Source organism: Martes martes (assembly GCF_963455335.1).
Source record: "Martes martes genome assembly, chromosome: 4".
NCBI lineage: Eukaryota > Metazoa > Chordata > Mammalia > Carnivora > Mustelidae > Martes > Martes martes.
The window spans coordinates 43,655,697-43,678,192 of record NC_137891.1 but is presented as its reverse complement, the minus strand read 5'-3'; the positions used below and the strand labels follow the sequence as shown (position 1 = coordinate 43,678,192).

Below are 22,496 nucleotides of genomic sequence, written 5' to 3'. Positions count from 1 at the left end.
TTGTAAAAAAGATCGCATATTATGCAGTCATCACCCACCTCCAAAAACCGCATCAGATAACGCAACCCATTAAATGTGGTACTTGGAGAATAATGTGCAGGGACCGTAGCATAGTTTAATTGCCAGAGAAGTCTCTGCCATTATGAAGAAACTTCTATGACCTTTATGAAAACCAAACATACTCGGGCAGATTTAAAAGCACAACACCCGATCACTTAAAGGCCGAAGGCAAGTGTCCGAATCTCAATTCATCCCACATGTCATGTCTGTGTTACTGCTGATAGGAGTGCTCTTCTGTCTTTCCACCTCACAGCTTTGTCTACCAAGGCATCCTGGGTCAGGATGAGCGGCTAAGCTGGGTGGCGCGCTGACTAGTAAAGCCCAGGAAGAGGTTGGCCAGTTCTCTGAGGCCCTGAGTCTTACAGAGGGTGAAAATGTTCCCCAGTTATCAAAAATATTCCGTTTATCCTACAGGCAAGATGTACTGCTCAACCTAAATGAGACTGCACAAAATGACCTGAACCAACTCCCAACCTATCCCAGATCAGCCCCAATTACTCAGGGCTTTTATCCTGCAGTGCATATGTTTTGGGGTGGGGAGGGAAGCATCTGCTCAATAGACAACCAACTTCCTGGTTGTTAGGTAAATTAACCATATTTCGGTTCATCTTCCTCAGTCTCTGTGCAGAATCACAAATGTAAACTGTGTCTCAGCTTCCTCAACACCTCAATTACTCTCAAGCCTGAGGACACTGGGGTACTAGTGACGTAATTCAGGATATTGCTCCGCCCACTTTTTTGAGCAGTTCCTTTTCTTTTTATGACAAAGTGTGGGGACACCAAATTCTAAGTTTATACCTCTGAACTCAAAACATCTTCACATGAAACTATGAATCAACACTAACTTCCTATGTGTAACAACAGTGATCGGGGAGAGTCCTTTTTTTTTTGGGGGGGGGGGTTCTGAATGGCTTATTTCCTAGAGCCACACCAGTTGTTTTGTGCATTAAACCTGTTTCTACTAAGTTTTCCTAACTCTGTCTAAATAAGAGCAGAATGTGATTCATTATGAATGATTACCTGAGTTCAAGTCACAGGCCTGTCACCACAGTTGGGTATAGCCCTGTATAGTTTACTTCTGTAAACCTCAGTTTCCCCACACGTAAAATGTGTATAAAATCACTACCCCAAGGGTAGTCCCAAGATTTAAATAAAATGGCACGCATAAAAGTTTTCAGTCAAATGCTCAAAAAAAAAAAACCACAAAAACTGTTCTTTATTAACAAACTGCTGGTTGCCAAAAAGGAAGGGTGTGGGGGGAGTGGGAGGAATGGGCAAACTGGGTGAAGAGGGGGTTGGAAGATACAGGTTTCCAGTTATGGAATGAAGAAGTCATAGGAATAAAAGGCACAGCATAGGGAATATAGTTAATATTATTGTAATAGTATTATATGGTAGTAGATGTCAGCTACACTTGGGGTGAGCAGAGCATAACATATAGAGAAGCTGAAACACTATGTTGTACACCTGAAACCAGTGTAATACTGTGTCAATTATATTCAAATAACAAAATTTTTAAAAAACCCATTCTCTATTCACTCGCTTAACAAATTTTCACTGCCTGCCTACTACATGCAAAGCACTATTGATTAATGTCATCCCCTAACTTATCTTCCTAAGGTTTTTAGATAAATGCATATCTTTGTAAAAAAGTATTCTACTCAAAAGTATGCCATTTTTAATATGTGGGAAATCGACTTCAAGTTACCAAACTTTTCTGTAATTGAAGTTATGGAAACCACTGTTAGAGACCCTATCAAATTTATGAAGCAGTTTTCAAAAAAACATTTTTTTGTTACAAAGAACATATTCGCCATTTATGGAACACAATCACTGCTTTGGACTTATTCTGTGGCTCTTAGGTTTAATTTATTTGTGAGTTGCAAAACCCATTATGTAAAACTCAAGAAGGAATAAAAAGGAAAAGATAAGTGACTGACAAAATAACTGCAATGTGCTGACACAGTTCTGTGGCGATCACCTTCCAGTCCTGGAGGGAGAGCAAGGTGGAGCTGGCAGATTGTGGGAAATGCAAAAGCTTTTTGTTCTTAGGAGTGCAGAGTGGAAGGAGGTAAGAGTTAAAAAGGTGAGTTGCAAAATCTCTGTCAAATGTGAGTTATTGTGATTTGAAGCATGTCTACTGCACTAGACTCTAACTCGGGCTTTAATTCTAGGGCTTCTTCTGCAAAAACAAAACAAAACAAAAAAACCCCAACCAGTATGGGTTTGCCCATAATACATCCACATCATAAAAATGAATGATCTATTTCAAGAGAAAGGAAACTGGCGCCTGTCACCTGAATTTGAGTTCCGCCATAAGGGCTGAATTGGTGACTCACGGCTTCTCCATGACTCGATTTGCTATGGGGAAATTGCCTTCCTAAGTAAAAATCCTCTACTTATACAGAAAATCACAGCATGTATAAAAGTGATTTAGGACCCCCCCCCCACCCAAAATGATATATGTTCTAATTTCCAGTGTGATAATGTATAGAACATGGACTCGTGCTAAAAGCAGTACTTCTGGGCACCTGTGTGGCTCAGTTGGTTGAGCAACTACCTTCGGCTCAGGTCATGATCCCAAGTCAGGGTCCTGGGATGGAACCCCACATCGGGCTCCCTGCACATCCGGGGACCTGCTTCTCCCTCTCCCTCTGCTACTCCCCCTGCCTGTGTTCTCCTGCTCTCTCTCTATCGAACAAATAAATAAAGCCTTCAAAAAAAAAAAAAAAATCAATACTTCTGTTTTCAAACTAATGGCTTAAGTAATTCTACCTATAACAAAGAACTGTTGTTTTTTTTTTTTTAACAATTAGTGGTTAGCAGAGGTTGGGGGAGGGGAAAGTGGGGTATTATTGTTTAATGGGTACAGAGTTTCAGTTTGAAGTGATGAAAAGGTTCTGAAGACAGATGGTGGTGATGGTTACATGACATTGTGAACATACTTAATGCCACTGAACCATCCACTTAGAAATGGTTAAAAAGGTCAGTTTTACATTATGTATATTTTACCACAATCAAAATTTTAAAAAATGGTATTAGCCTCAAAAATGAAAACACATAGAAGAACAATGTTTTCCTGGTTGTAAATCCTTGCTCATCTAGACTGATAATAAAAAAAAAAATCTCTCAAAGCAATTATGTCAAAATGAGCAGCCAATTAGATTAAGTGAATCATTAATGTAATAAAAACATTTTGTCATTGCGGAAAGCCCCAGTCATGCCAAGAGGTTATACCTATGGAATTTTACACACACACACACACACACACACACATTTATGACTAAGAAAATAATAAATTTGTAGAACCTTATCTTTATTAGTCAAATAGCACAAGAAACCAAAGTGGGGGGGTCCATACATAATGCACGCTTGAGAACCCTGTTACTACAGAACTCTCAGACTTAAACATGCAATCTCCAGGTGTGGAGTACATTAGGACAAAACAGCTGGGAGAACAGTCCATATTGTGAATCTCCCCCACACACTATCCCTTACCCCAGAAAATTGGGCTCATTTCCGTTTGCTTACCACCAGTCCTAGTACGAGGGTGCGGACTCTCTCTCCTATCTCTGGAGAAATGTCATTGCCAAACTGCTGCAGGGTAGTAAGGAACCGTTTCAGCTTACTGAGCTGCCTGGCGCCACAGGCTGGGGGCAGCTGTTGATTAGCCAGAGAAGAAGAGGAAGAGGAGGAAGGCCCATTGCTAAAGCCATTGGGCGGCGAGGGGGCGCCATTCAAGGCTGTGGGTGAATGGCTCGTGCCATTAGTTACTGTCGAGAGCACAAAATCAGAAAGAAAAAAATAAATAAATGTACAGGGAATATGCACAAGGAAATTATAACCAAGCTTCATTCCCTTTAAATCTAGCGGGTTGTGTAATTTAACAACTGTTGGGGGGGTTGCTGTAAAATGCTCTGACTTCACAGGATTACCACAGGTTCGGGTCCTCTGTAACGAAATGAGCCTAACTCCTCACCCTGCGTGAGGGTATTCTACACGGAAGCTGGTAATAAATGGGAGTCGGCTATAACACAGGGACAGCCCTGCCTCCCATGTGCACATATGCCAACCACCTGAAATGTTTCAAACACAGAACAAATAGTGGTGGGATGTCAGCCTTTTGTCACAGGCTTACATCAATATAACGGGACCATTCCTTTCTAAACTGTTCCCCCAGAGAAAGTGTACATTTGGTGGAGACTAAATTTATCACTGAACATTTTTAATCATGTTTTGTACACACAACTGACAGCTGTGTTTATAGAAATAGGACTTTCAAGTTTTAACCTTATACCACCCAATTAGAAGGCTATTTTCTCCCCCTCATATTTCTTAACCACTTCTTTAGGGAAAATGCAAATTTTGCATAAGAAGCCAAATGGATATGGTAATTATCAAAGAGTTATTTCAAGAAATCGAAAAGGGACATCTCATTCCAACTAATAGCATGGGTGGGTGGTAATTTGATAACTTCATTTCTGATAAAATTTATTTGAACATCAAGATCATTCATAAGAACAAGACTGGAAAATCTGGCACATTCCTCACTGAAGACAATGTTGATTTTATTGTATTAAATCAATTAATTCAACAAACTCATCTTTATCAAACCCATCTTTTTAATAGAATGTTGACAGATTATCTCCAACCGTGGTTGGAAGATGTCTTAAGTACTCCATTCTTCTTAAAAGTTTCAAGATAATGAAATGGTGCCTTGTCCCAAATGAGCGCCAAAGCACCCTGTCACGGAATGATTGCTCACTAGGACCTCTCACAGGAGACATATGCCTATCCCTGTGGCTTTGGGTAACAACAAACCAAATACAAGATGACAGGGTTACAAGTTGGCACCGGCGCAGCCTCCTGTTCCTTCCACGTTTGGAAAGGTCTTTTAAATGACAGTGCGATGCTGCCTCAACAGCCTGGGCTGTGTATTTTGCCAATCCCTTATAATCCCACGGATCTATCTGTTTTTGCCTGTTCGTTATTTTTCATTCATATAGACTTCACGGCACGTGGTCTGTAAATAGTATTATCTGCAACAGATAGCGTTTATTAGTTTCACAAATCCTTTATGACACTTTTGACCAGGATTCTGAGATTGACTGAAAACAAAGCTATCCACTATCCCTACTGGAATATACAGGAAAGAGAAGTTGCTCTCCGGTCAGAATGTTCTGTCCCTTCCTGGGACAACCCAGAAAGCAACACACACCACTGATTCAGAACACAAGGCCTGAGCCAAGCTGGAAGTAAGTAAAGATTTAATAAAAGTCTGGCAGGTTCGAGACAAGAAAGATGCTCCTTATTTCAGAAAGTTTTCTGTATGTGACTGTTGCCTAGAGCCATGCCCCTTCTAACTTGAGACTGCTAGATTTCAATATTATTTGTAAATAACAGAAGAAAGTAGCATCAGAAGATCAGAGGCAACCTGGAAATAACTGTAGGATATTAACATGTTCCAAGTCAAAACGTACAAACTAAAATAAGGAGCTACACGTTGAGTCGAACTAAAAGTCACGATGGTAATAAATGGAGTCATAGACCCAATGAATGCTGTATTCTTCACTGCAGAAATCAAAGCAGACTACAACTCTGAAGGAAAAATGGAAAGGCAGGCAAATATTGGAGGTCACACAAACTATACTGAAGATGCTATACGTCTGCACAGGCTTAATACCTGCTCACTGCCAATTAAACGATTTGGTGGCGGGGAGGGGTGCTTCACGTCTGTGGAACACACTGTTGCTGGATCTTATTTTCCCTTAATTTTCATTTTCAGGAAAAAAAGATTTAGACTTTAAAATGCAAACAGGAAATGCAGAAATGCCTACTCACAAGTCGTCGGCGTAAATGAACTGGTTCTTGGAGCTCCTTGAGTTGTGGGGGGAGGTGGCATGGTGGGAGGAGTCAGCCTGGACGGGGTCTTCACATCCACAGGTGAGTCTGGCATCGTGGAGTGCTTCTCAGTCCGATCTGGAGGACGCCACCATGAACAGGTTATTTTATTCCTTAAGCACCTTCGTGGTTTTTTGTTTCTTGTTTTTTTGTTTTGTTTTGTTTTTAAGTGGGGCTCCTCTTTTTTACAAGCAAGTGAACAGAAGAAATCCGACATCTCCTATCAATAAAGTAGGCTTATCTACTGAAGTTTAAATCAGGACTTTATCATCCAAACCCCACTTAAGAAGGTGTAGCACAGATGGCAGGACCTCATTTGTAACTGGGTTATTTTACATCCTATTGTTATTTCTGGCTTGGGCAGATGCTACCTTAGTAGTGTTATATGCAAGAGCACAACTTCACTGGAAGCTGAAGCCAACATTAGCAAGAGCTAAAAAATAGATGGGGAAGTAGAATGGTAATAAACCCTTTAGCTCAGAAACGACACAAATCTGAAGTCTGTTAGGCAGGTGAGACACTTGTAGGAGCCAGCATTTTGCAATGATTTTTCCGTAACACCTGCCATTCCTTTTCCACACTCCATTTCTGGCCTGGTAGATGAAGCAGGTTAGGTCTCCCAGAGATAGTGCTCACATCAATGTTTCTCTGCCCTGCTTGAAAAATCGCCACTACAGGAATGCAGTCTTTTACACAACGAAGGTAAACTAATATACTCAAAATCTGTGAGTTTATGACCCACCGTTTTAGAAAACATGAGACCAATACTTCGATTAATAATCCCACGCAGAGTAAGAATGGAAGAACCCCCAAACTGACAACTAAGAAAAACTGGAGACCGTCTCTCCCTGTATTTTTTCATGCGTGTGGGACAGATACAGAGAAACTTCCTGATTACCCAATAATGAACATTTGAGCTTCAGGACTGTTTTCTACTAAGTATATTTTTCCTTTGAAATTTCGACCTGCCTTTTTTTTTTTTGTCAGTCAAATTTGTTTATCAAAGCCACAGATCTCCAGTTAAAAAAAAAAAAAAAAAGTGGGTTTCATTTGTTCCTTCAGATCCAATTTTCTACAAACACCGTGTGCCTCTGCGCACGTGCACACACACGCCCCCCCCAAAATGTCTGAGGTGCCTCTTACAGTCTCAGATGCAGATGGTTTCCACTTGGACTGTTTAAAATGTAACACAGACTACTGATCAAGAAAGAGTCTTTTAAAACCTTATGATAACCAGAGGCAGAAATTCTCAAAAAATTACTTAAAAGTCTGTTCTTTAAAAATGAAAAATCCAAATTACTACTATGGCAATTCCAAACCTAGCTCACACCTTTATTCAGAGCCGATTAGTTAAGACTTGGGTAGCAAGAGAACATAACATTTTCCAGTTGAAATATACCGTATTAGGGAAAATGTGATAAAAGAATGAAAATACAATCATCATTCTAAGAACAGCACTTCGATAACCTAGCAGCCGGGTCTCTAGCTCTTAATCTTGACTGCTGGCTGAGGAGCGACTGTCCCTTCAGTAAATACGTGTTCTGAGTGAAATGATGGTGAAAACACACCATGGAAAGCATTTCTACCTTTTTCTTCCTGTACATAACTCATCTTCCTACTGCAATTCCAGAGCATTTAACACCCAGAATCAGTAAATCACTTACTCTAGGAAAATACAGAAGTTAGGCAGGTTTAAAACCGCTTTTTCAACGGTTAAAATCACTGCACAGTCTACTCACCTCAACCAACCTCAGCAACAAGGGAATAAATAGCTTTCCGCTTATGTTGCAGCTGAGGGAAGAGGTACGGCAGCAAATACAAGTCTCCCTAAATAAAGGCAAATATTTCTGTCATGCCAAGGAAGGAGGGATCGAGGGAGGCTTGCCAAAGTCGGCTGGGAGATAACAGTGGGAACTGCTGGTCCATCTGGTTTTCATTCTGCTAACACTCACGCTGAACTGTGAGAGAAGGCAGTCCAGATACACAGATTTGAAGCACGTGGTCGCACAGACAGGGAGAGGAAGAGCAGGAGGGGGAAGGGGAAGTGGGAATAATGAAAAAATAAATAAATAAAGCAATGGAAGGCAAAGAGGAGAGAGAGAAGATCAACACGGGGAGAAAAGAGCCTACGTGCGGAGAAAGTCACCCGGAATGGCTTCGTCTACCCCAAAAAGCAGACCCTTAGCGGGCACAGCTCCTACACCATACTTACCTCCATGTACCTCCTGGGCAAAAACCTAACCTGGAAAACATATCTTAATCCCTGTGTGTCTTTACTCTGTGTGCCGACGCTAAGAGAAAAGGAAACGAACGATAAAACTGACAACGGGGCTTCCTCTCCAGACGTGAGATGAACTTAATAATAGTAACAACAACAACAATAAAAGGTAGATGAGTGATTTTGTTAAGATTCTTCAAATGACACCGATACTTGAAGAACAATAACCACTAAGCCAATAAATAGCAAAAACAAAAAACAAAACAAAACAAAACAAAAAAACAAACGCACCACTGCTTCTAACAGGAATATATCCATCCTAACTGGAATATATGTATACTATGTATATATTTAGGATTTTGACTTTAGCCAGATTTCTGTGATGGTTAGCTTCACTCTGATCAAATGGACTCCAACCCAGAGGTCCTACAAACTTAGACAAAGTGGGACCATATGTAACCCATTCTATGCTGTTCAGTGCAATCAATCCAGGATGAGGACTGATGGTGAAGTAACCCGTACACGTGTACACACACACACACTCTCTCTCTCTCTCTCTCTCTCTCTCTGGAGTAGAGAGATTTAAGATAAATTCAGAAAATATGTTTCAAGTATGCTGAGCTCTGTTGCATTTGTTTTGGATTACTTAAAAAAAAAACATTTTGAAATATATATTCTTGAAACTTTTATAGCAAACAGCAAAAGAGCTATGATTCAACCACTGAAGTATTTCACTCCACTTCAAATTAGAGGATACAGTAAAACCAATATTAAGTTAGAATATTTCTTATGCAATTTTTTAAGTTTCTGAAAATTATACTGTCCTTAGATGTAATTTCTATTTTTAGTCCCTGCAGGGGAATGCTGACGTGTATCGAAAGATTGACACAAAATGATAAAAAAGAAAAAAAAAAGAAAGAAAACCAGTCTCTATCAGAGCAGGAAGGTATATATAATCGAAAGGACTGACTTTACTTCTACCTTAAGGATTCTCACCACTTCTAAATAAAGATCTCCCCTATGGCGTTAACATTTCAACTCACCTGGCAAATATCCAACACATATGTCCCAAAGATGGCTGAAACATGGAAGAAAATGTGGCATATATAAATACATTACTGATACCATTTCAATATCCAATTCAGTGTCAAGGCCTTCTAGAAGTGGTATGTTTTCCATTTCCTTTTTTCTTTTTTTAGGTAAAAAGAAGAGGTATGGCATAATCTACCATAGCACTTATTTTACTTTTAGTGAGTTCAAACAGTTCCAGATGTGTTTTTAAGGTAGGAAGACTAGGCATTCTATATTTGCCTCGTTTACATCCTATTCTAGAAACGATTCGGGTAAATAGGAAGTTCAGGGCTGGTAGACAGAACATCTTTTTCTCTCCGAGTTCATCATGGCAATTATAATAGAAGAATTAGCTGTGTCCAAGGAGACATTATGGATTGAGAAACATCTTGGCGCATTAGCAGTTTGGCCAGAGTTAGTCTGACTGGAGTGAGCGAGCACCAGCTATAGGAGCGAGACGTTCAATAAAGCGGAGTAAGCCCAAGAGGAACTCAAGTACTACCACCGGAAAGGAGAAGGCAGTTAGGGAGGCACAGAACTGGGTACAGAATTTTTTATTTCTAGGGAAAACATGGCAAACACAAGCCTGACAACAGAATCACTTAATGACTCCACTGTCTGCGTGTGAGACACTGTAAGAGACCATCTGCAGACCGGCATGGTGTTCACCCAGCCTCCACAATGCTGCCATCTCATTTCCCTGCTGAGCACTTCTGGAAAGTTCATTCCTGCTCGGAACCCTTGAATAACACCTGAGAATAAAAGTCAAATGCTAACATTTTACACCTGATGGAATGAGACAATGGATGACTATTTGGAATAGTAGACGAATTTCCCAGTTAGGACAGACTTGGTTTCAAACATAGACTCAGCCCTTAGCAGTGGGTCCTCAGGCAAGTTATCTGGAGAATCAGTTCCTCGTAAGAATAGGGATACAATTCTCTCTGCCTCATCAGGACCCTGACACAGTGCCTACTCATGTCAGGCACCACATGCGTGATCTCCATTCTCTTCTGCCTGCCTCTTTGGGATCCATTCACAGCTTTATTTCCAATGCCTTCCCCCCACATCTATGCTCTATCTGTACAGGGCACCTGGACACTCCCTGGCTTTTCTGCCTCCCTTTTTGTGCTGTTGTTTCCTTCATCTAGAAGGATCTGCCCCATCTATCCCATTCTTTGCTGCCCATTACAGACCCTCTTACAGCTCTTCCCAGGTGCCCCAGGCACCAACCACGTCATGCTTGCTCGGCCTTTATTTTAGCATTTACCACAGCCTATGTGAACAATAGTTGTGTGTCTCTATGTAGGTGCATGTTGTATACCCAATCACCCCAACCAGGGAAAACTACTTGATGGCATTTCTTCAAATGTTTCATTTAAAAGATAAACACACAACCATCAACAGCATATAAATATATATTTAGAAAATCGAATGTAGGTAACATGGGAAGATGCTGGGGACCTGAAATTTAGTTCGACTCTGTGATCAACTTACATGGTTTTACATGGTTAAGTGGAAGAATGATCTGTTACCTCACGTCTTATCGCAGGTGTTTGATGATGATTTTTTTTCCCCCTGAAACACAAATATGACCTTAACTCTTTCATCATTTAAAATCTTTGGGAGGGAGTGTCTAGTCCACAGAATACAATATAAGCTCATTAGCTTAGCTTACATCACAGATACTATTGAGTTCCTACTGAACAGCCCTTCTCCCTTTCTTTCTTGCTAGAAAGTCCTGATTTTGCTCAGGTTGTCCCATTCCCCTTTATCACCAACAGGTTTCAGAAATGAGGGCTGTGCTCCAATTCTGGACAAGGGGTCATGAAGGGAGGTCTATGGAAGAAGTTTTAGGAAAGACTTCCTCACTATCTAATCAGAGACCCAAGGAAGAAACAGACCCTCTCCTTCCGATAGGCACCATCGTATCTGTGATTCCTTCACTTCACTTCTTTGGGGTCTATTTTTCGTACCCATAAAATTAAGCATCTTAGATTATATGACCTCAGGGATCTTTTGCAAACTCCAATATTCTCTGGTTTCTTTCTACAGATACAGCTTATGTTCATTTCAAATGCAAAGAAGACTACCCAGAGAACATAAATCTGACAATAAAGGGGCCACACAATTATTTTGAAATTGGTGATTATAACCAGACTTCCTCTGTTCACATAAATAACTCTGTCCATAAGAACGTGTCTGCATCTTTACCCACAAACATGACAATTAACATCTACCTCTTGTTTTCAAATACATCTTTAATCCTCATTACTAAATCTCTACCAGTGATCTGGTTATGAAATAACCCTACCAATGTCCACTGGTCCCTGTTTAGTTACTCACTTTCATAGCCCAGGTTAAAGAGAGTACTCTACACTCAATTTCACTCCCTCCTCATTTCCCATTCTTCAAGTACTTCCAGTGGACACCTACAAGACTGTCTGCCTAGAAAGTTCCCCTCCCCATACTGGGACCTGCCATAACTACTAATCTCATAACTACCATGGGAATCACCATGTTCTTTCATGACCTTGTATGAAGAGACCAGCAACTGGCTCAGGCACAGCACCTCATCCAAGATGGGCAATGTCAGTCATTCTCCAAACATTTTTACCTATAGATTTGAAGGAAGAAAAACAATCCCACTCCAGAGGTCAAAAACTGCACTCTCTACTATCCTCCACGTTGAGAAAGCAGGTATTTCATGAAAAAGAAGGCAACTAACAGGCAGAAAGAAATGATGAGAAATGACATGAGAGTATCCTGATAGTGCTAGGTAAAATTCATCATTCTCCTAGATCTTTGGGGTTAGCGGCATCTCTAAAATTCCTTCAATGTGATCTTCCAAAGCATCTACAGTTTCTAGTCCATCTATCCCTCCTTTGCCTAAAAACTAGATTGAGTTACTTTTCATGTGAAACCAAAGAACTCAGACTAAAATAATACGGGAATGTAACATCAAGGTGGCCTCCTAACTAAAACTCTTCAATGATCTCTTCATTCTTAACCAACAAACACTGGGTACTTTACCTGACACCTTTGTAACATCTCACACCGGTTCACCACTCCCTCCCTTTTGAAACATCGTCTTCCCCAAGATTCCACAATTCCAACGCTCTCCTCGTTTTTCTCAGGCCATCTCAGCTGCTCCTTCTCAGTCTCTTTTATGGCTCACCTTTCTCCACCTTTGTGATAACCACTGATATCTCCCCCAATGTTCCTACATAGTTCCTCTTCAAATTTTCACTCCATACCTTTTTCTTAGTGACTTCTTTGGTGTGCTGATGGTCTCCAAATGGCCCTTGTGTGGATGACCTCTACCCATTCCTCTAGACCTCCCACCCCTCCCAAGTTCTACTCTCCAAACATTCAGAGGGCTAATCCGTTCCACAGTCTGGAAGGAGGGATTCAACACCTCCCCATCTAACATCTCTCACCTGGTCTAATCAACAGCCCACTGAATGGTCTTCTTGCCCTGTACTATTCATCTCTGGTCCATTCTCCAAATCACATAGTCATTTCACCACGTATGTCACAGATGTGATCAGAGATCTTACTCCTCCTTAACTCCTCTTCTTAGTAATCTTCAAAGACCTTTTGTAATGTTAAGCATAAAGTCCATGTGTCTTTTTTTTTTTAAAGATTTTATTTATTTATTTGACAGAGATTACAAGTAGGCAGAGAAGCAGGCAGAGAGAGAGGAGGAAGCAGGCTTCCCGCTGAGCAGAGAGCCCGATGCGGGGCTGGATCCCAGGACCCTGGGATCATGACCTGAGCCAAAGGCAGAGGCTTAACCCACTGAGCCACCCAGGCGACCCAAGTCCATGTGTCTTAATGGGGCATTAGAAGACCTGTAGGACCCATCTGATTCCTTTAACTGCTCCAGACTCATCTTAACTTCTTACTTCCACGCCCATCCCCACCTCTGAACTCTGAACTCCATATTGAACTAATGCAGCTCTAAATTCTTGCAGGTCAATCAGGCGTCCCTCACACCACATCCTTTACCTTCCCTAGAATATTCTACACTCCACTGCTGCCTGGTTAAGTCCATTGTTCCTTTAAAACTTCTTTTGGGTGTCACTTCAGCCCGAGAAGCCTCCGCTGATCCAGACAGCCCCATCTTCCCTTACTACCCTGTCTAGATCCCTCTTGCAGCAATGACCATACTGTATATAGAACCAAGTCAATCTCTCCACCTAGATCATAATTTATTCAAGGATACTGAGTACATCTTAACTTGTTTTTATATTCTCAGCACTCTACACAGTGCCTGATACACAGAAGGTGTTTGGTGCACTTAGTATTTTAAATGAATACATATTGCTATAATGTCATAAGGGATGTCTATAGTCATAACCTTGAGACTCCAGAACTTTCAAGAGATATGATATATTTAACTTAAAATCATCTCCATCTTTGTTCTATCATCCTAAAAGAATTCTAAAAAGAATTTCTATATTCTAAAAACACTAAATCACCAAAGATAAATCTAAAAAGACACCAGTAAATTATTGAATTCACCAGCCTTTCAGTAATCACAACATATTCTCTAAAAGCCTTTTATATAATATTTTTAAAAAGGCTATGTAAGGCAATTTATATACATATAACCCACAGTCACCAAAAGCTCCCTTTTGACAGTAATTGTGCAATCATACATATGCACATTCAAAATGAAGAGAAAAGCATATTATGAACTCAAAACACTATTTTTTCCTACATTCCACAAGAGTTTCTGCTGCTTGTCTATGGATGGTGGGATTACACATTATTTTTAATTTCTTGCTATTTTCTCATTTATTCAAATGTTCTACAGTAAGAATGTTTTATTTTTACAAGCAAGAAAATACACACACAAAAACCAACTTATTAGGATAAGTCACCTAGAATCTGGCATTGGGCACTGCACCAAAATCTCTGCATGCTTTGTCTCGTTTTAAATCTATGAAAAGGTATTACAGATTTGCCCATCTTATAAAAAGGAACTGAGGCCTAGGGAGGTGGGACAATCTGTGCAAGATTACAAGCCAGAACCTATTCCAGGCCTTCTTAGAGTTCAAGATCATCTAAAACCAATGTTCTTTTATACATGATCTAGGAAACTGAAATAAAGACACATTCTTTAATGTTAAATTGAGAGTAAGCATTATACTAGAACTTCATCTTCCAATATTACTGTACTGACCACCTGTGACTATGTAAATTTTAATTAAAGTTAAGAAAAATTTAAAATTTAGTTCCTCAGTCACATTAGCCACATTCAAGAGTTCAACATCCAACACAGTTACACAGCTGTGGCTGGTGGCTATCCTATTAGGGAACTCGGCCCTGGAATGCTTCTACGTTCGCAGAACCACGGCACCATACTAGAATCATAGCTCCATGGCAGAAGTCCCTGGAGGTAACAATGCAGACTGAAAGAGCAGGGATGAGGAAGGATGAACCACTGGCTCCACCCTAAACACCTTCAGTCCCACTCAGATCTTTTGCTTGATTTATAAATTGTGCTTCTGCATAGGATTTCATTTGGTGGTTAAGGGGTAGAAAAAACAATGGCTGGAAATCCAGTGACGAAGACAAGGAAGCTCTCAGCTCTGAAAAAAGAGGGAGTGGAAGACAGGAAATTAAAAAGGCCAAGAACTCAGTCCTGTAACAAGCCAGTCCGCGGCTAGACCAGCAGCTAACCTGGAATCCAAGGAGATAGCCTAAAGATCAACTTCATGCCTTTAAAGAGCATGAACTTGGGTTAAGATGGGAGATGGGCAAAAGAATGAAGTGAATCCATACTAATCCACCACTATTTCTAGAAAAAAATGGTTTCAATAATGCTTGGGTCATGTGATTGTGGGGACAACAATGGGAATTTCCCTTCCCTTCCTCTTGAGTATTTCTCTTGGTTCTGAGTGTCTCCCTAACCACAGTGTCAGCTTCGAGAAATTTCTACCTCTACATGTTAGTTCCTTGAAATTGTCATCTCTCCCACAGCTGTCACCACCTTTACTCTTGTGACTCCTGCTGCCAAGTCTAAGAACCACTTCCTAGAGGCCACCACGTGGGTATCAGGCAGCCCAGGGCTTAGCTACCCCACCTTCAACTAGCACCATTCCACATTTATGTGCTTTATGCACTAGTGTTCTCTTTAAGATTTCCTTTGGGGGGGGGGGGAGGAGTCTCTTGTTTGAGAAGAGTTTGAACCCCCTGGCACAGGCAGCCAGCAAATGTTTGCTGCATGGCAGTGATAAAAATACTTAAGGAGAAACCAAATCACCCAAATGCACAGAAAGTAACACCTGATTATGTAAGGAGCAGCAAAAGTCATAGGTATCACCAAGGGTCTATAAACTGATCACATGTATCTGTGGAACACCCTGCTGCCAAATTGCAGATTATTCCAGAAAGTGGGAAAAATCATTAAATAATAAGTGACCCAAACATTTCACAATCTTTCAGTATGGACAATTTTCCTCCAGTAGTATCTGCCTTATTTGCCAGTGTTAAGGGCTATTAAGAAGGCTGTGGAGCTGCTGTAGGGGATGGTATACACAGCCAGCGCCTCAGGTACCAACATCCAGGTAAGAGCTAGTGACTCAAGGCAGAAAATGATGAAGGTACACAACGTATGCATGTACCTGCAGCTGAATCTCAGACAAGGAAGAAGTAGGAGCTCAAATGACTATTTGTTGAATTTAATCGAACATGTTCTTAAAGAAAACAGCCAGTACTGTTAGTTTACACATGATGGGCATTAGGAAACCACAGAGTTTTTAGGTAGTTGAGTGATACGCTCATTTCTGTCTTATATTATGGGTATATATGGAGCAGAGAATAAATAGGGAAAGAAAGGCAAGAGAGCAGGGGTTCTGGTTTGCAATAGCCTAGGCTAGAAATAATACAGGCATCCAGCATGGAAGTGGCTCTTAAGAATGTAGGCAAGAAGATTCAGGAGACATTTTTATAGTCTATGTCAAATTCGCAGAGCTTGGCAGTAAAATAAAATTAAACCTTGAGCAAGGAGGAATCTAGAAGTTCATGGCAATGTTAAAAACCAAAACCAAAACCCAGCAGGGAGAATCATTTGGAAAAAGGCGGGTTAAGTTAAATCATAGTTTATTTAGAGATATCCCTGCAAGACTCTGTTGTTCTTACATAAAACATCCTGAATGTCTTCCTCTTGTACATGGATCACCATCAAATTATTCTTCCTCCTAAATGTGCTTCTCCATCGCAATGAGCACCCTCAAGGACCACCAAGGCTCCCTTGGACTTTCTCAGAATCTAGCCTGGCAAAACCCTTCCCCCTACACCGCAATCCATTTATCCCACAACAGGTGGGATGATCTTGTTAAACACAGTATTCACTTACCAAAATACAAACATTCATTCAAAACTACCCGAGCCATCTACAAAGTCCCAGGTACTGTTTTAGACACAGAGAAAAGACAGTGGACACAAAAGAAAACCACTGCCCTCAAGAACTTTACATTACAACGATCGTATCAAGTTACTCCCCTCTTTAAAGTGTTTCAATGGTCTATCATCACTCTCAGGATAAAATCCAAAACCCTTCAAGTGACCTACAACTAGGGCACCTGGGTGGCTCAGTCAGTTAAGCAGCTGTCTTCCGTCAGGTCACGATCCCAAGGTCCTGGAATCAGTCCTGTACCTGCTCTCTCTCTGCTCGGTGGGGAGCCTTCTTCTCCCTCTCCCTCTGCCCCTCCCCCCGGCTCATGTTCAATCTCTCTCTCTCTCTCTCTCTCTCAAATAAATAAAAAATCTTAAAAAAAAAAAAAAGTGTCCTACAACTAGACAGGTTTAGTCTCTGCTGGCCTCTCCTATCTCATCTCACTGGTCTTATCATTGGTTGCAAGCCTCACCTCACCTCCAGGCCTATCAGCCTGGGAAAGCCATCTCAGCTCAAATTCACTTACTCAAGGAAGTCATACCTGGTCCCTCCCCAGTCCCCTGTATTGTAACTCTCCTGTATCATCTAACAGATCTTTATAGGGCTAACTGCAACCATTATAAATAACTATATAATCACTCATTTGTCTAACACCCCCTGCCACACAGCAAAATGTTCTGTCTGTAATAGCGGGGAGCATAACAGTTCATCTCCCACCATATATCAACTGAGTCCCACAAATTAGTATACTGCCGAGAACCTACTACAACAGGGGACAAATACATTTTCCATTTAAAAACACAGATCTGGAGGTACAAGTAGAGCAAAGCAATCATATTCTTTATTCTCCTTAAGAGAGACTTCAAAGTTTCTTCAGTGATAGAAATATCAACCCCTATTTATACCATCTTACCTTTGTCGATAGGACTTCCATTGACACCATGCCACCCAAACGCCCCAACAAAAGGTACAAAACTCCAGTGATTCATCCAAAATATGGTTCAATCTTTATCTTACTTGGGTTCTTAGCACCATTTGATCTGTTGGGCTGCTTCTTACTCCTTTTCTTCTGTGGTAACATTCTTCTAGTTGGCTAGGAGTTTTCGTGAGTGTTCTTGGCCTCTGGGCCCTCCTCTCTACCTCGCCTCCTCCTCTTCCGAATTGGCTTCCTCCCTTCTGGTCTCTGATGCAGGCCTTCCCAGCAAATCCCACCAGCCCTATCTCCAGGCAAAGGATTCCCTCTTGAGAACCAGACAAGTCATCTAGCTTGCTTCCTGATGCCTGGACAGCTGTATTTGGAACCAAATCTAACAACTGCCTTAGGAAATCTGTGCCTCCTCCTGTCTATCAACCTCTGGCACAGCATCACTTTTCCTGCCCCTGACCAAGCCCCAAACACCACAATCCTGTCCTCAGACTCCTCCCTCCACACCATCTTCCTCCCATGTCCAATCCATTCCCATATCCTATCAATTCCACTCCTAAATACTTTTAGGATCCACCCTTAGTTCCCCTCTGGCCTAGCTTTCAGAATCTACAGAGCCTCTGAAGGGTTTTCTCTACCTCCAGTCCCTTGCACAAATGCCCCTCCTTCCTTGCTTCTAGAGCAGTATTCCTAATACGAGAATTTGTCAATATCATCTTATAGTATGCCTACACTATACAACCTACTTAAAATCTTTCTACAATTATAAAAGTTGGTCGGGACAAATGATGAAGGTCCATATCTTTTCAACTCTTAATCTCCAGTGTCTAAACAAGGATCTTACACATGGGAGGCCCTTAAATAGTTTGCATTAAACTATTTTAAGATTTTATTTTTGTTAAGTCATCCCTACACCCTACACGGGGACTCAAACTTACAACCATGAATCAGGAGTCACACGCTCCACCAACTGAGCCAGCCAGGCGCACCCTAAATTATTCTTTGAAAACTTAAATTGTCAAGATGTCCACTCTGTCTCCAATTAGGATATACTATAGTCATTAGATGTAATGCAATCCCAACCAAAATACCAATAGAATTTTTCCAGAATTTTACAGAGGCTGTGAAAGTCAATCTGAAATGAAATCGAAAATAGCTAGGAAAGTTTGAAAATGAAGTGTAATGAGGAAATGTAGCCTAGCATTTATTAAAATGCACCACAATGATAATAATTTGAACAATGTGCTACTGGTACAAAAATAACCACTAGAGCAGAATAAAAATTTAAAAGAAGCAGAAAAATATAAAGCTCCAAAACAGACACACACTTACCTAAGAATTCAGTATATAATAAAGATGACTTGTAATATTAGGAAAAGATAAAGCAATTCACCAAACTTTCTTAGGAATTACTAGACAACAATTTGGAAAAAATAAAGTAAATTCCTTTCTCATACCATATATCCAAAGTCATTCACATCCGTACGAATAAAATCTTTAATATAAATGTTTTTAAAATACTAAATATATAGGTAATACACTAAGTATGTAAGTATATATACATATTAATTTAACCTTAGGATTAAGAAAGAGATTCTAACCTTGATAAGAAAGGCATAATGAACAATGGCACTTATTAATAAACTTGAGTACAACAAAAAATACCATAAACTAAATAAAAGGGAAGTGGCACCCAGGAAACAAGTATCTGTAATATGACAACAATGGATTGACATCCTTGATATGTAAAGAGCTCCATCAAATCAATAATTAAAACTTGAAAGCCTAACAAAAGTTGTAAAAGAGTAGAATAGGAGTTGTACAAAAGAAATATAAATTACCCGCAACCCAATAGGGAAAAGAGTTTAACCTCACTGGTATTTTTTTTTTAAGATTTTATTTATTTATTTGACAGACAGAGATCACAAGTAGGCAGAGAGAGAGAGGAGGAAGCAGGCTCCCTGCCGAGCAGAGAGCCCGATGTGGGGCCCGATCCCAGGACCCCGAGATCATGACCTGAGCCGAAAGCAGAGGCTTTAACCCCCTGAGCCACCCAGGCACCCCTAATTAAAAGAAGATACTCCTTTTCATCGAACATATTGACAGACTTTTTAAAATGACAACATAGGATTACCATACAAACTGATACTTCAACTAGCACACTTTTGTAAAATGATACCAATTTTCTTTTAGGACAACAGACAATATTTATCCATTGTCTCCAAATTATGTATATCTATTAATAAAGCAACTCCACTCTTTGGAAATTATCCTAACTAAACAATATCAAGTGTACAAAGGCGTTTACACTGAAGAAGACTGGAAATAACTTAATTGTCTAACAATAGGCATTTGGCAATTCAAATTCTAATAGAACCACACAGTGGAACTTAACAATGTGTGTATTTACACGGAAAGATCTTGAAATATACCGAGTCATGGGAATAGTTACAAGATCTATTTAAAAACAACAACAACAACAAAACTATTTTAAGACAGTTGCAAATGGATGGATGTGTGTTTGTGTGTAAGTAAAAGTCTGGGAGGATACATATACAAAGGATCTACATCAGAATATGAAGAGTGGTTCTCTCTTAAGTCAGTGGTTCACAATGAAGCAGAGCTTTCAAGTTACTGTCAAATAGTCATGCTGTGAAAAGCCTCTTTCTCTTATATTTTTGGCTCAGTTTTAACCACGTATTTAGACAATTCTAAGACCCTCACATTTTCTCCTCGTAACATCTCTTAAGCTGGGACGAGTACTACAAAACCATAGAGTCAATGCACTAAGCCAAAGTGCTTAGTGGCACCATTTTTTTCCTTGGTGGGTGGTTCACAAAATAACTGTGCACCTTAAAACCTGTTTAGGTAAATATAACACACCTAGCTTTTTCTAGGAATAAAACTATTCGTGCAAAAATTTAAGGAACAATATACATTGTTTTAATTCGAACCCTACCAAGACTGTTCAGCTTTGGACTGAAGGAGTGAAAAGCTGAGATTCCAGAAGACTGAAAGGGGAGCATCCAGGAGATAGGGTTCTCTACAGGGGCTGTAGCACATGAAAACTCTTGAACGCATCACAAAGGTAGAAGAAGGGTCTTATTCACCTCAGAATCCCAGTCATCTAATAGTATCTAACATCAATGTTTATTGAATAAAGGAATGAATGCTGTTTTAGTAATAAAGACGTCCACACACAGTAGCAGACAGAAAGGAGAAAAAAAAAAAAAGGGTCATGGGGTGAGGGAGTCCACAAGTCTGCCAGAGCACTGTTAGGGTAAAATCTCCAAATAAATGATCAAATTCTTTATAAAAGCACATGCTCCTTGAACAGTACCCTCCACATAAAGGAATTCCACTAAAAAGCTAAGTTGTCTAAAAGGGTTCCCAAAGATAAGTTTGAACTGCCTATGAATTTTATTAGCGAATTCTTTACATATAATAATATTTACACACCAGTTGAGAACTGAAAGTATGTGTTTAAGTATACATTTCTCCTTAGCTTAATAGAGTGAAAATATAAGGAGATCAAAATAAATTCTGTACAGTTGTATGAATTTCACATTCATCATTTCTTAATAGATGCTGCCTCAGTTAATATTTTGCACAACACAATTTTTCATGGAAGCCCATAACCTTATTTAAATTAATAAAGTAATTCCGAGAAGGTGCCTTAATTAATGAATAGCTAATAAATATTCCCGAAGGAAAAAAGCTCAAGTTCCATTTACCAAAGAAATAACTGCGTGTGTATATTCCAATGCATCTAAGTAAGTCTATTTTCACCTCCCTTATTTCAAGACCCTTTAAGAGCCTACATACCTTTTAATCTCAGGAAGACCAATGGGGAATGTAGAACTATAAAATTCTGGATAGCTACAGTTTGAATGACACATTTTTACAATTCACACACCACCTTAAGTTCCTATGTCTCAACTAGACACATAAATAAATTCAAGTTAATAAATCCTTAATGTAGCTTCATCTGTACATATACTTTGAATGTGGGTAAACATGTTATTAAATTAAGATGACAGTCTAAATTTCCATCCATTTACTAGGAATCATTTATATTTCATATAGCACTAGAGATGTCTTCTCTGAGCTCTTGAAGAATTATAATGGAGGAAAATCAAACCAAACGTTGATGGACAACTGCAAAGAGCATTCATTCCGTGTACAAATGAAAAATGTTGCTGGCTAGAGATCTATAAGATCATTTTCAAAAACACAACTTTCTTGACACTGTCAAATAAATTAATCATAAAAGTAATAAATCCCTAAATACAAAGGAAGTTGTTCTCACTCAAGGTTCACCACATTATTACTAACTTCTTATGAACAGTAACTCAAATTAGCATAGATCCAAAATCATCCCTATGATACTATGACCACTACCGCTCCTTTAAAAAACAAAGTGGTAGAATTTTTGGAACAAGGCAATAGAAGTCCACTGGAAACGTCAACATTCCCTGACTGGCATGGGAGTAAATAACACTAGGAATCTCTATTTTAATGGGTCAAACAAGCACTTAGTAAGCTCATTACCCTTCTCAAAAGTACTGGCCAGGGCATCTCAGGAAAGTTCCTGAAGCCTATAAATCATTCCACGTACCCTTCATCTTCTTTGAAAACAATAACTTAGTTGTAGAAGCTTAGACATGCAAGAAAACAAGAGATTTACCCCTGGTAAATAATGTTTGATATGTCTCCTTAGGTTGACTCGAGGCAAAATTATTAAGTCTGCCAGGTTTAAGTTCAGAGTCTCCCTGTTCTCCTTGGTTTCTCTTTCTACTAGTATCTTCCTCTATGCTGTTCACCTCTAAGAAATCTGGAATCCTTATCCTGTCCCTTTGCTAAAGATATCAAAGATACTATGACACCCACCTACACTCAAAGTCTGGAGCTTT

At 39.9% G+C, this 22,496-nt stretch overlaps 1 protein-coding gene across 2 annotated transcripts in view; it reads right to left on the bottom strand.

Annotated features, from left to right (window-relative positions):
* Positions 1-22,496, bottom strand: part of RUNX1T1 (RUNX1 partner transcriptional co-repressor 1) — a 136,307-nt gene that overhangs the window by 50,571 nt on the left and 63,240 nt on the right. For both annotated transcript variants that reach the window (XM_080800428.1, XM_080800429.1), the window contains exons 2-3: positions 5,902-6,039; positions 3,592-3,833 (exon numbers count right to left, since the gene is read on the bottom strand). In XM_080800428.1, coding sequence (XP_080656554.1) covers positions 3,592-3,833; positions 5,902-6,039 — 380 coding nt within the window. The remainder of the gene's footprint in view (positions 1-3,591; positions 3,834-5,901; positions 6,040-22,496) is intronic.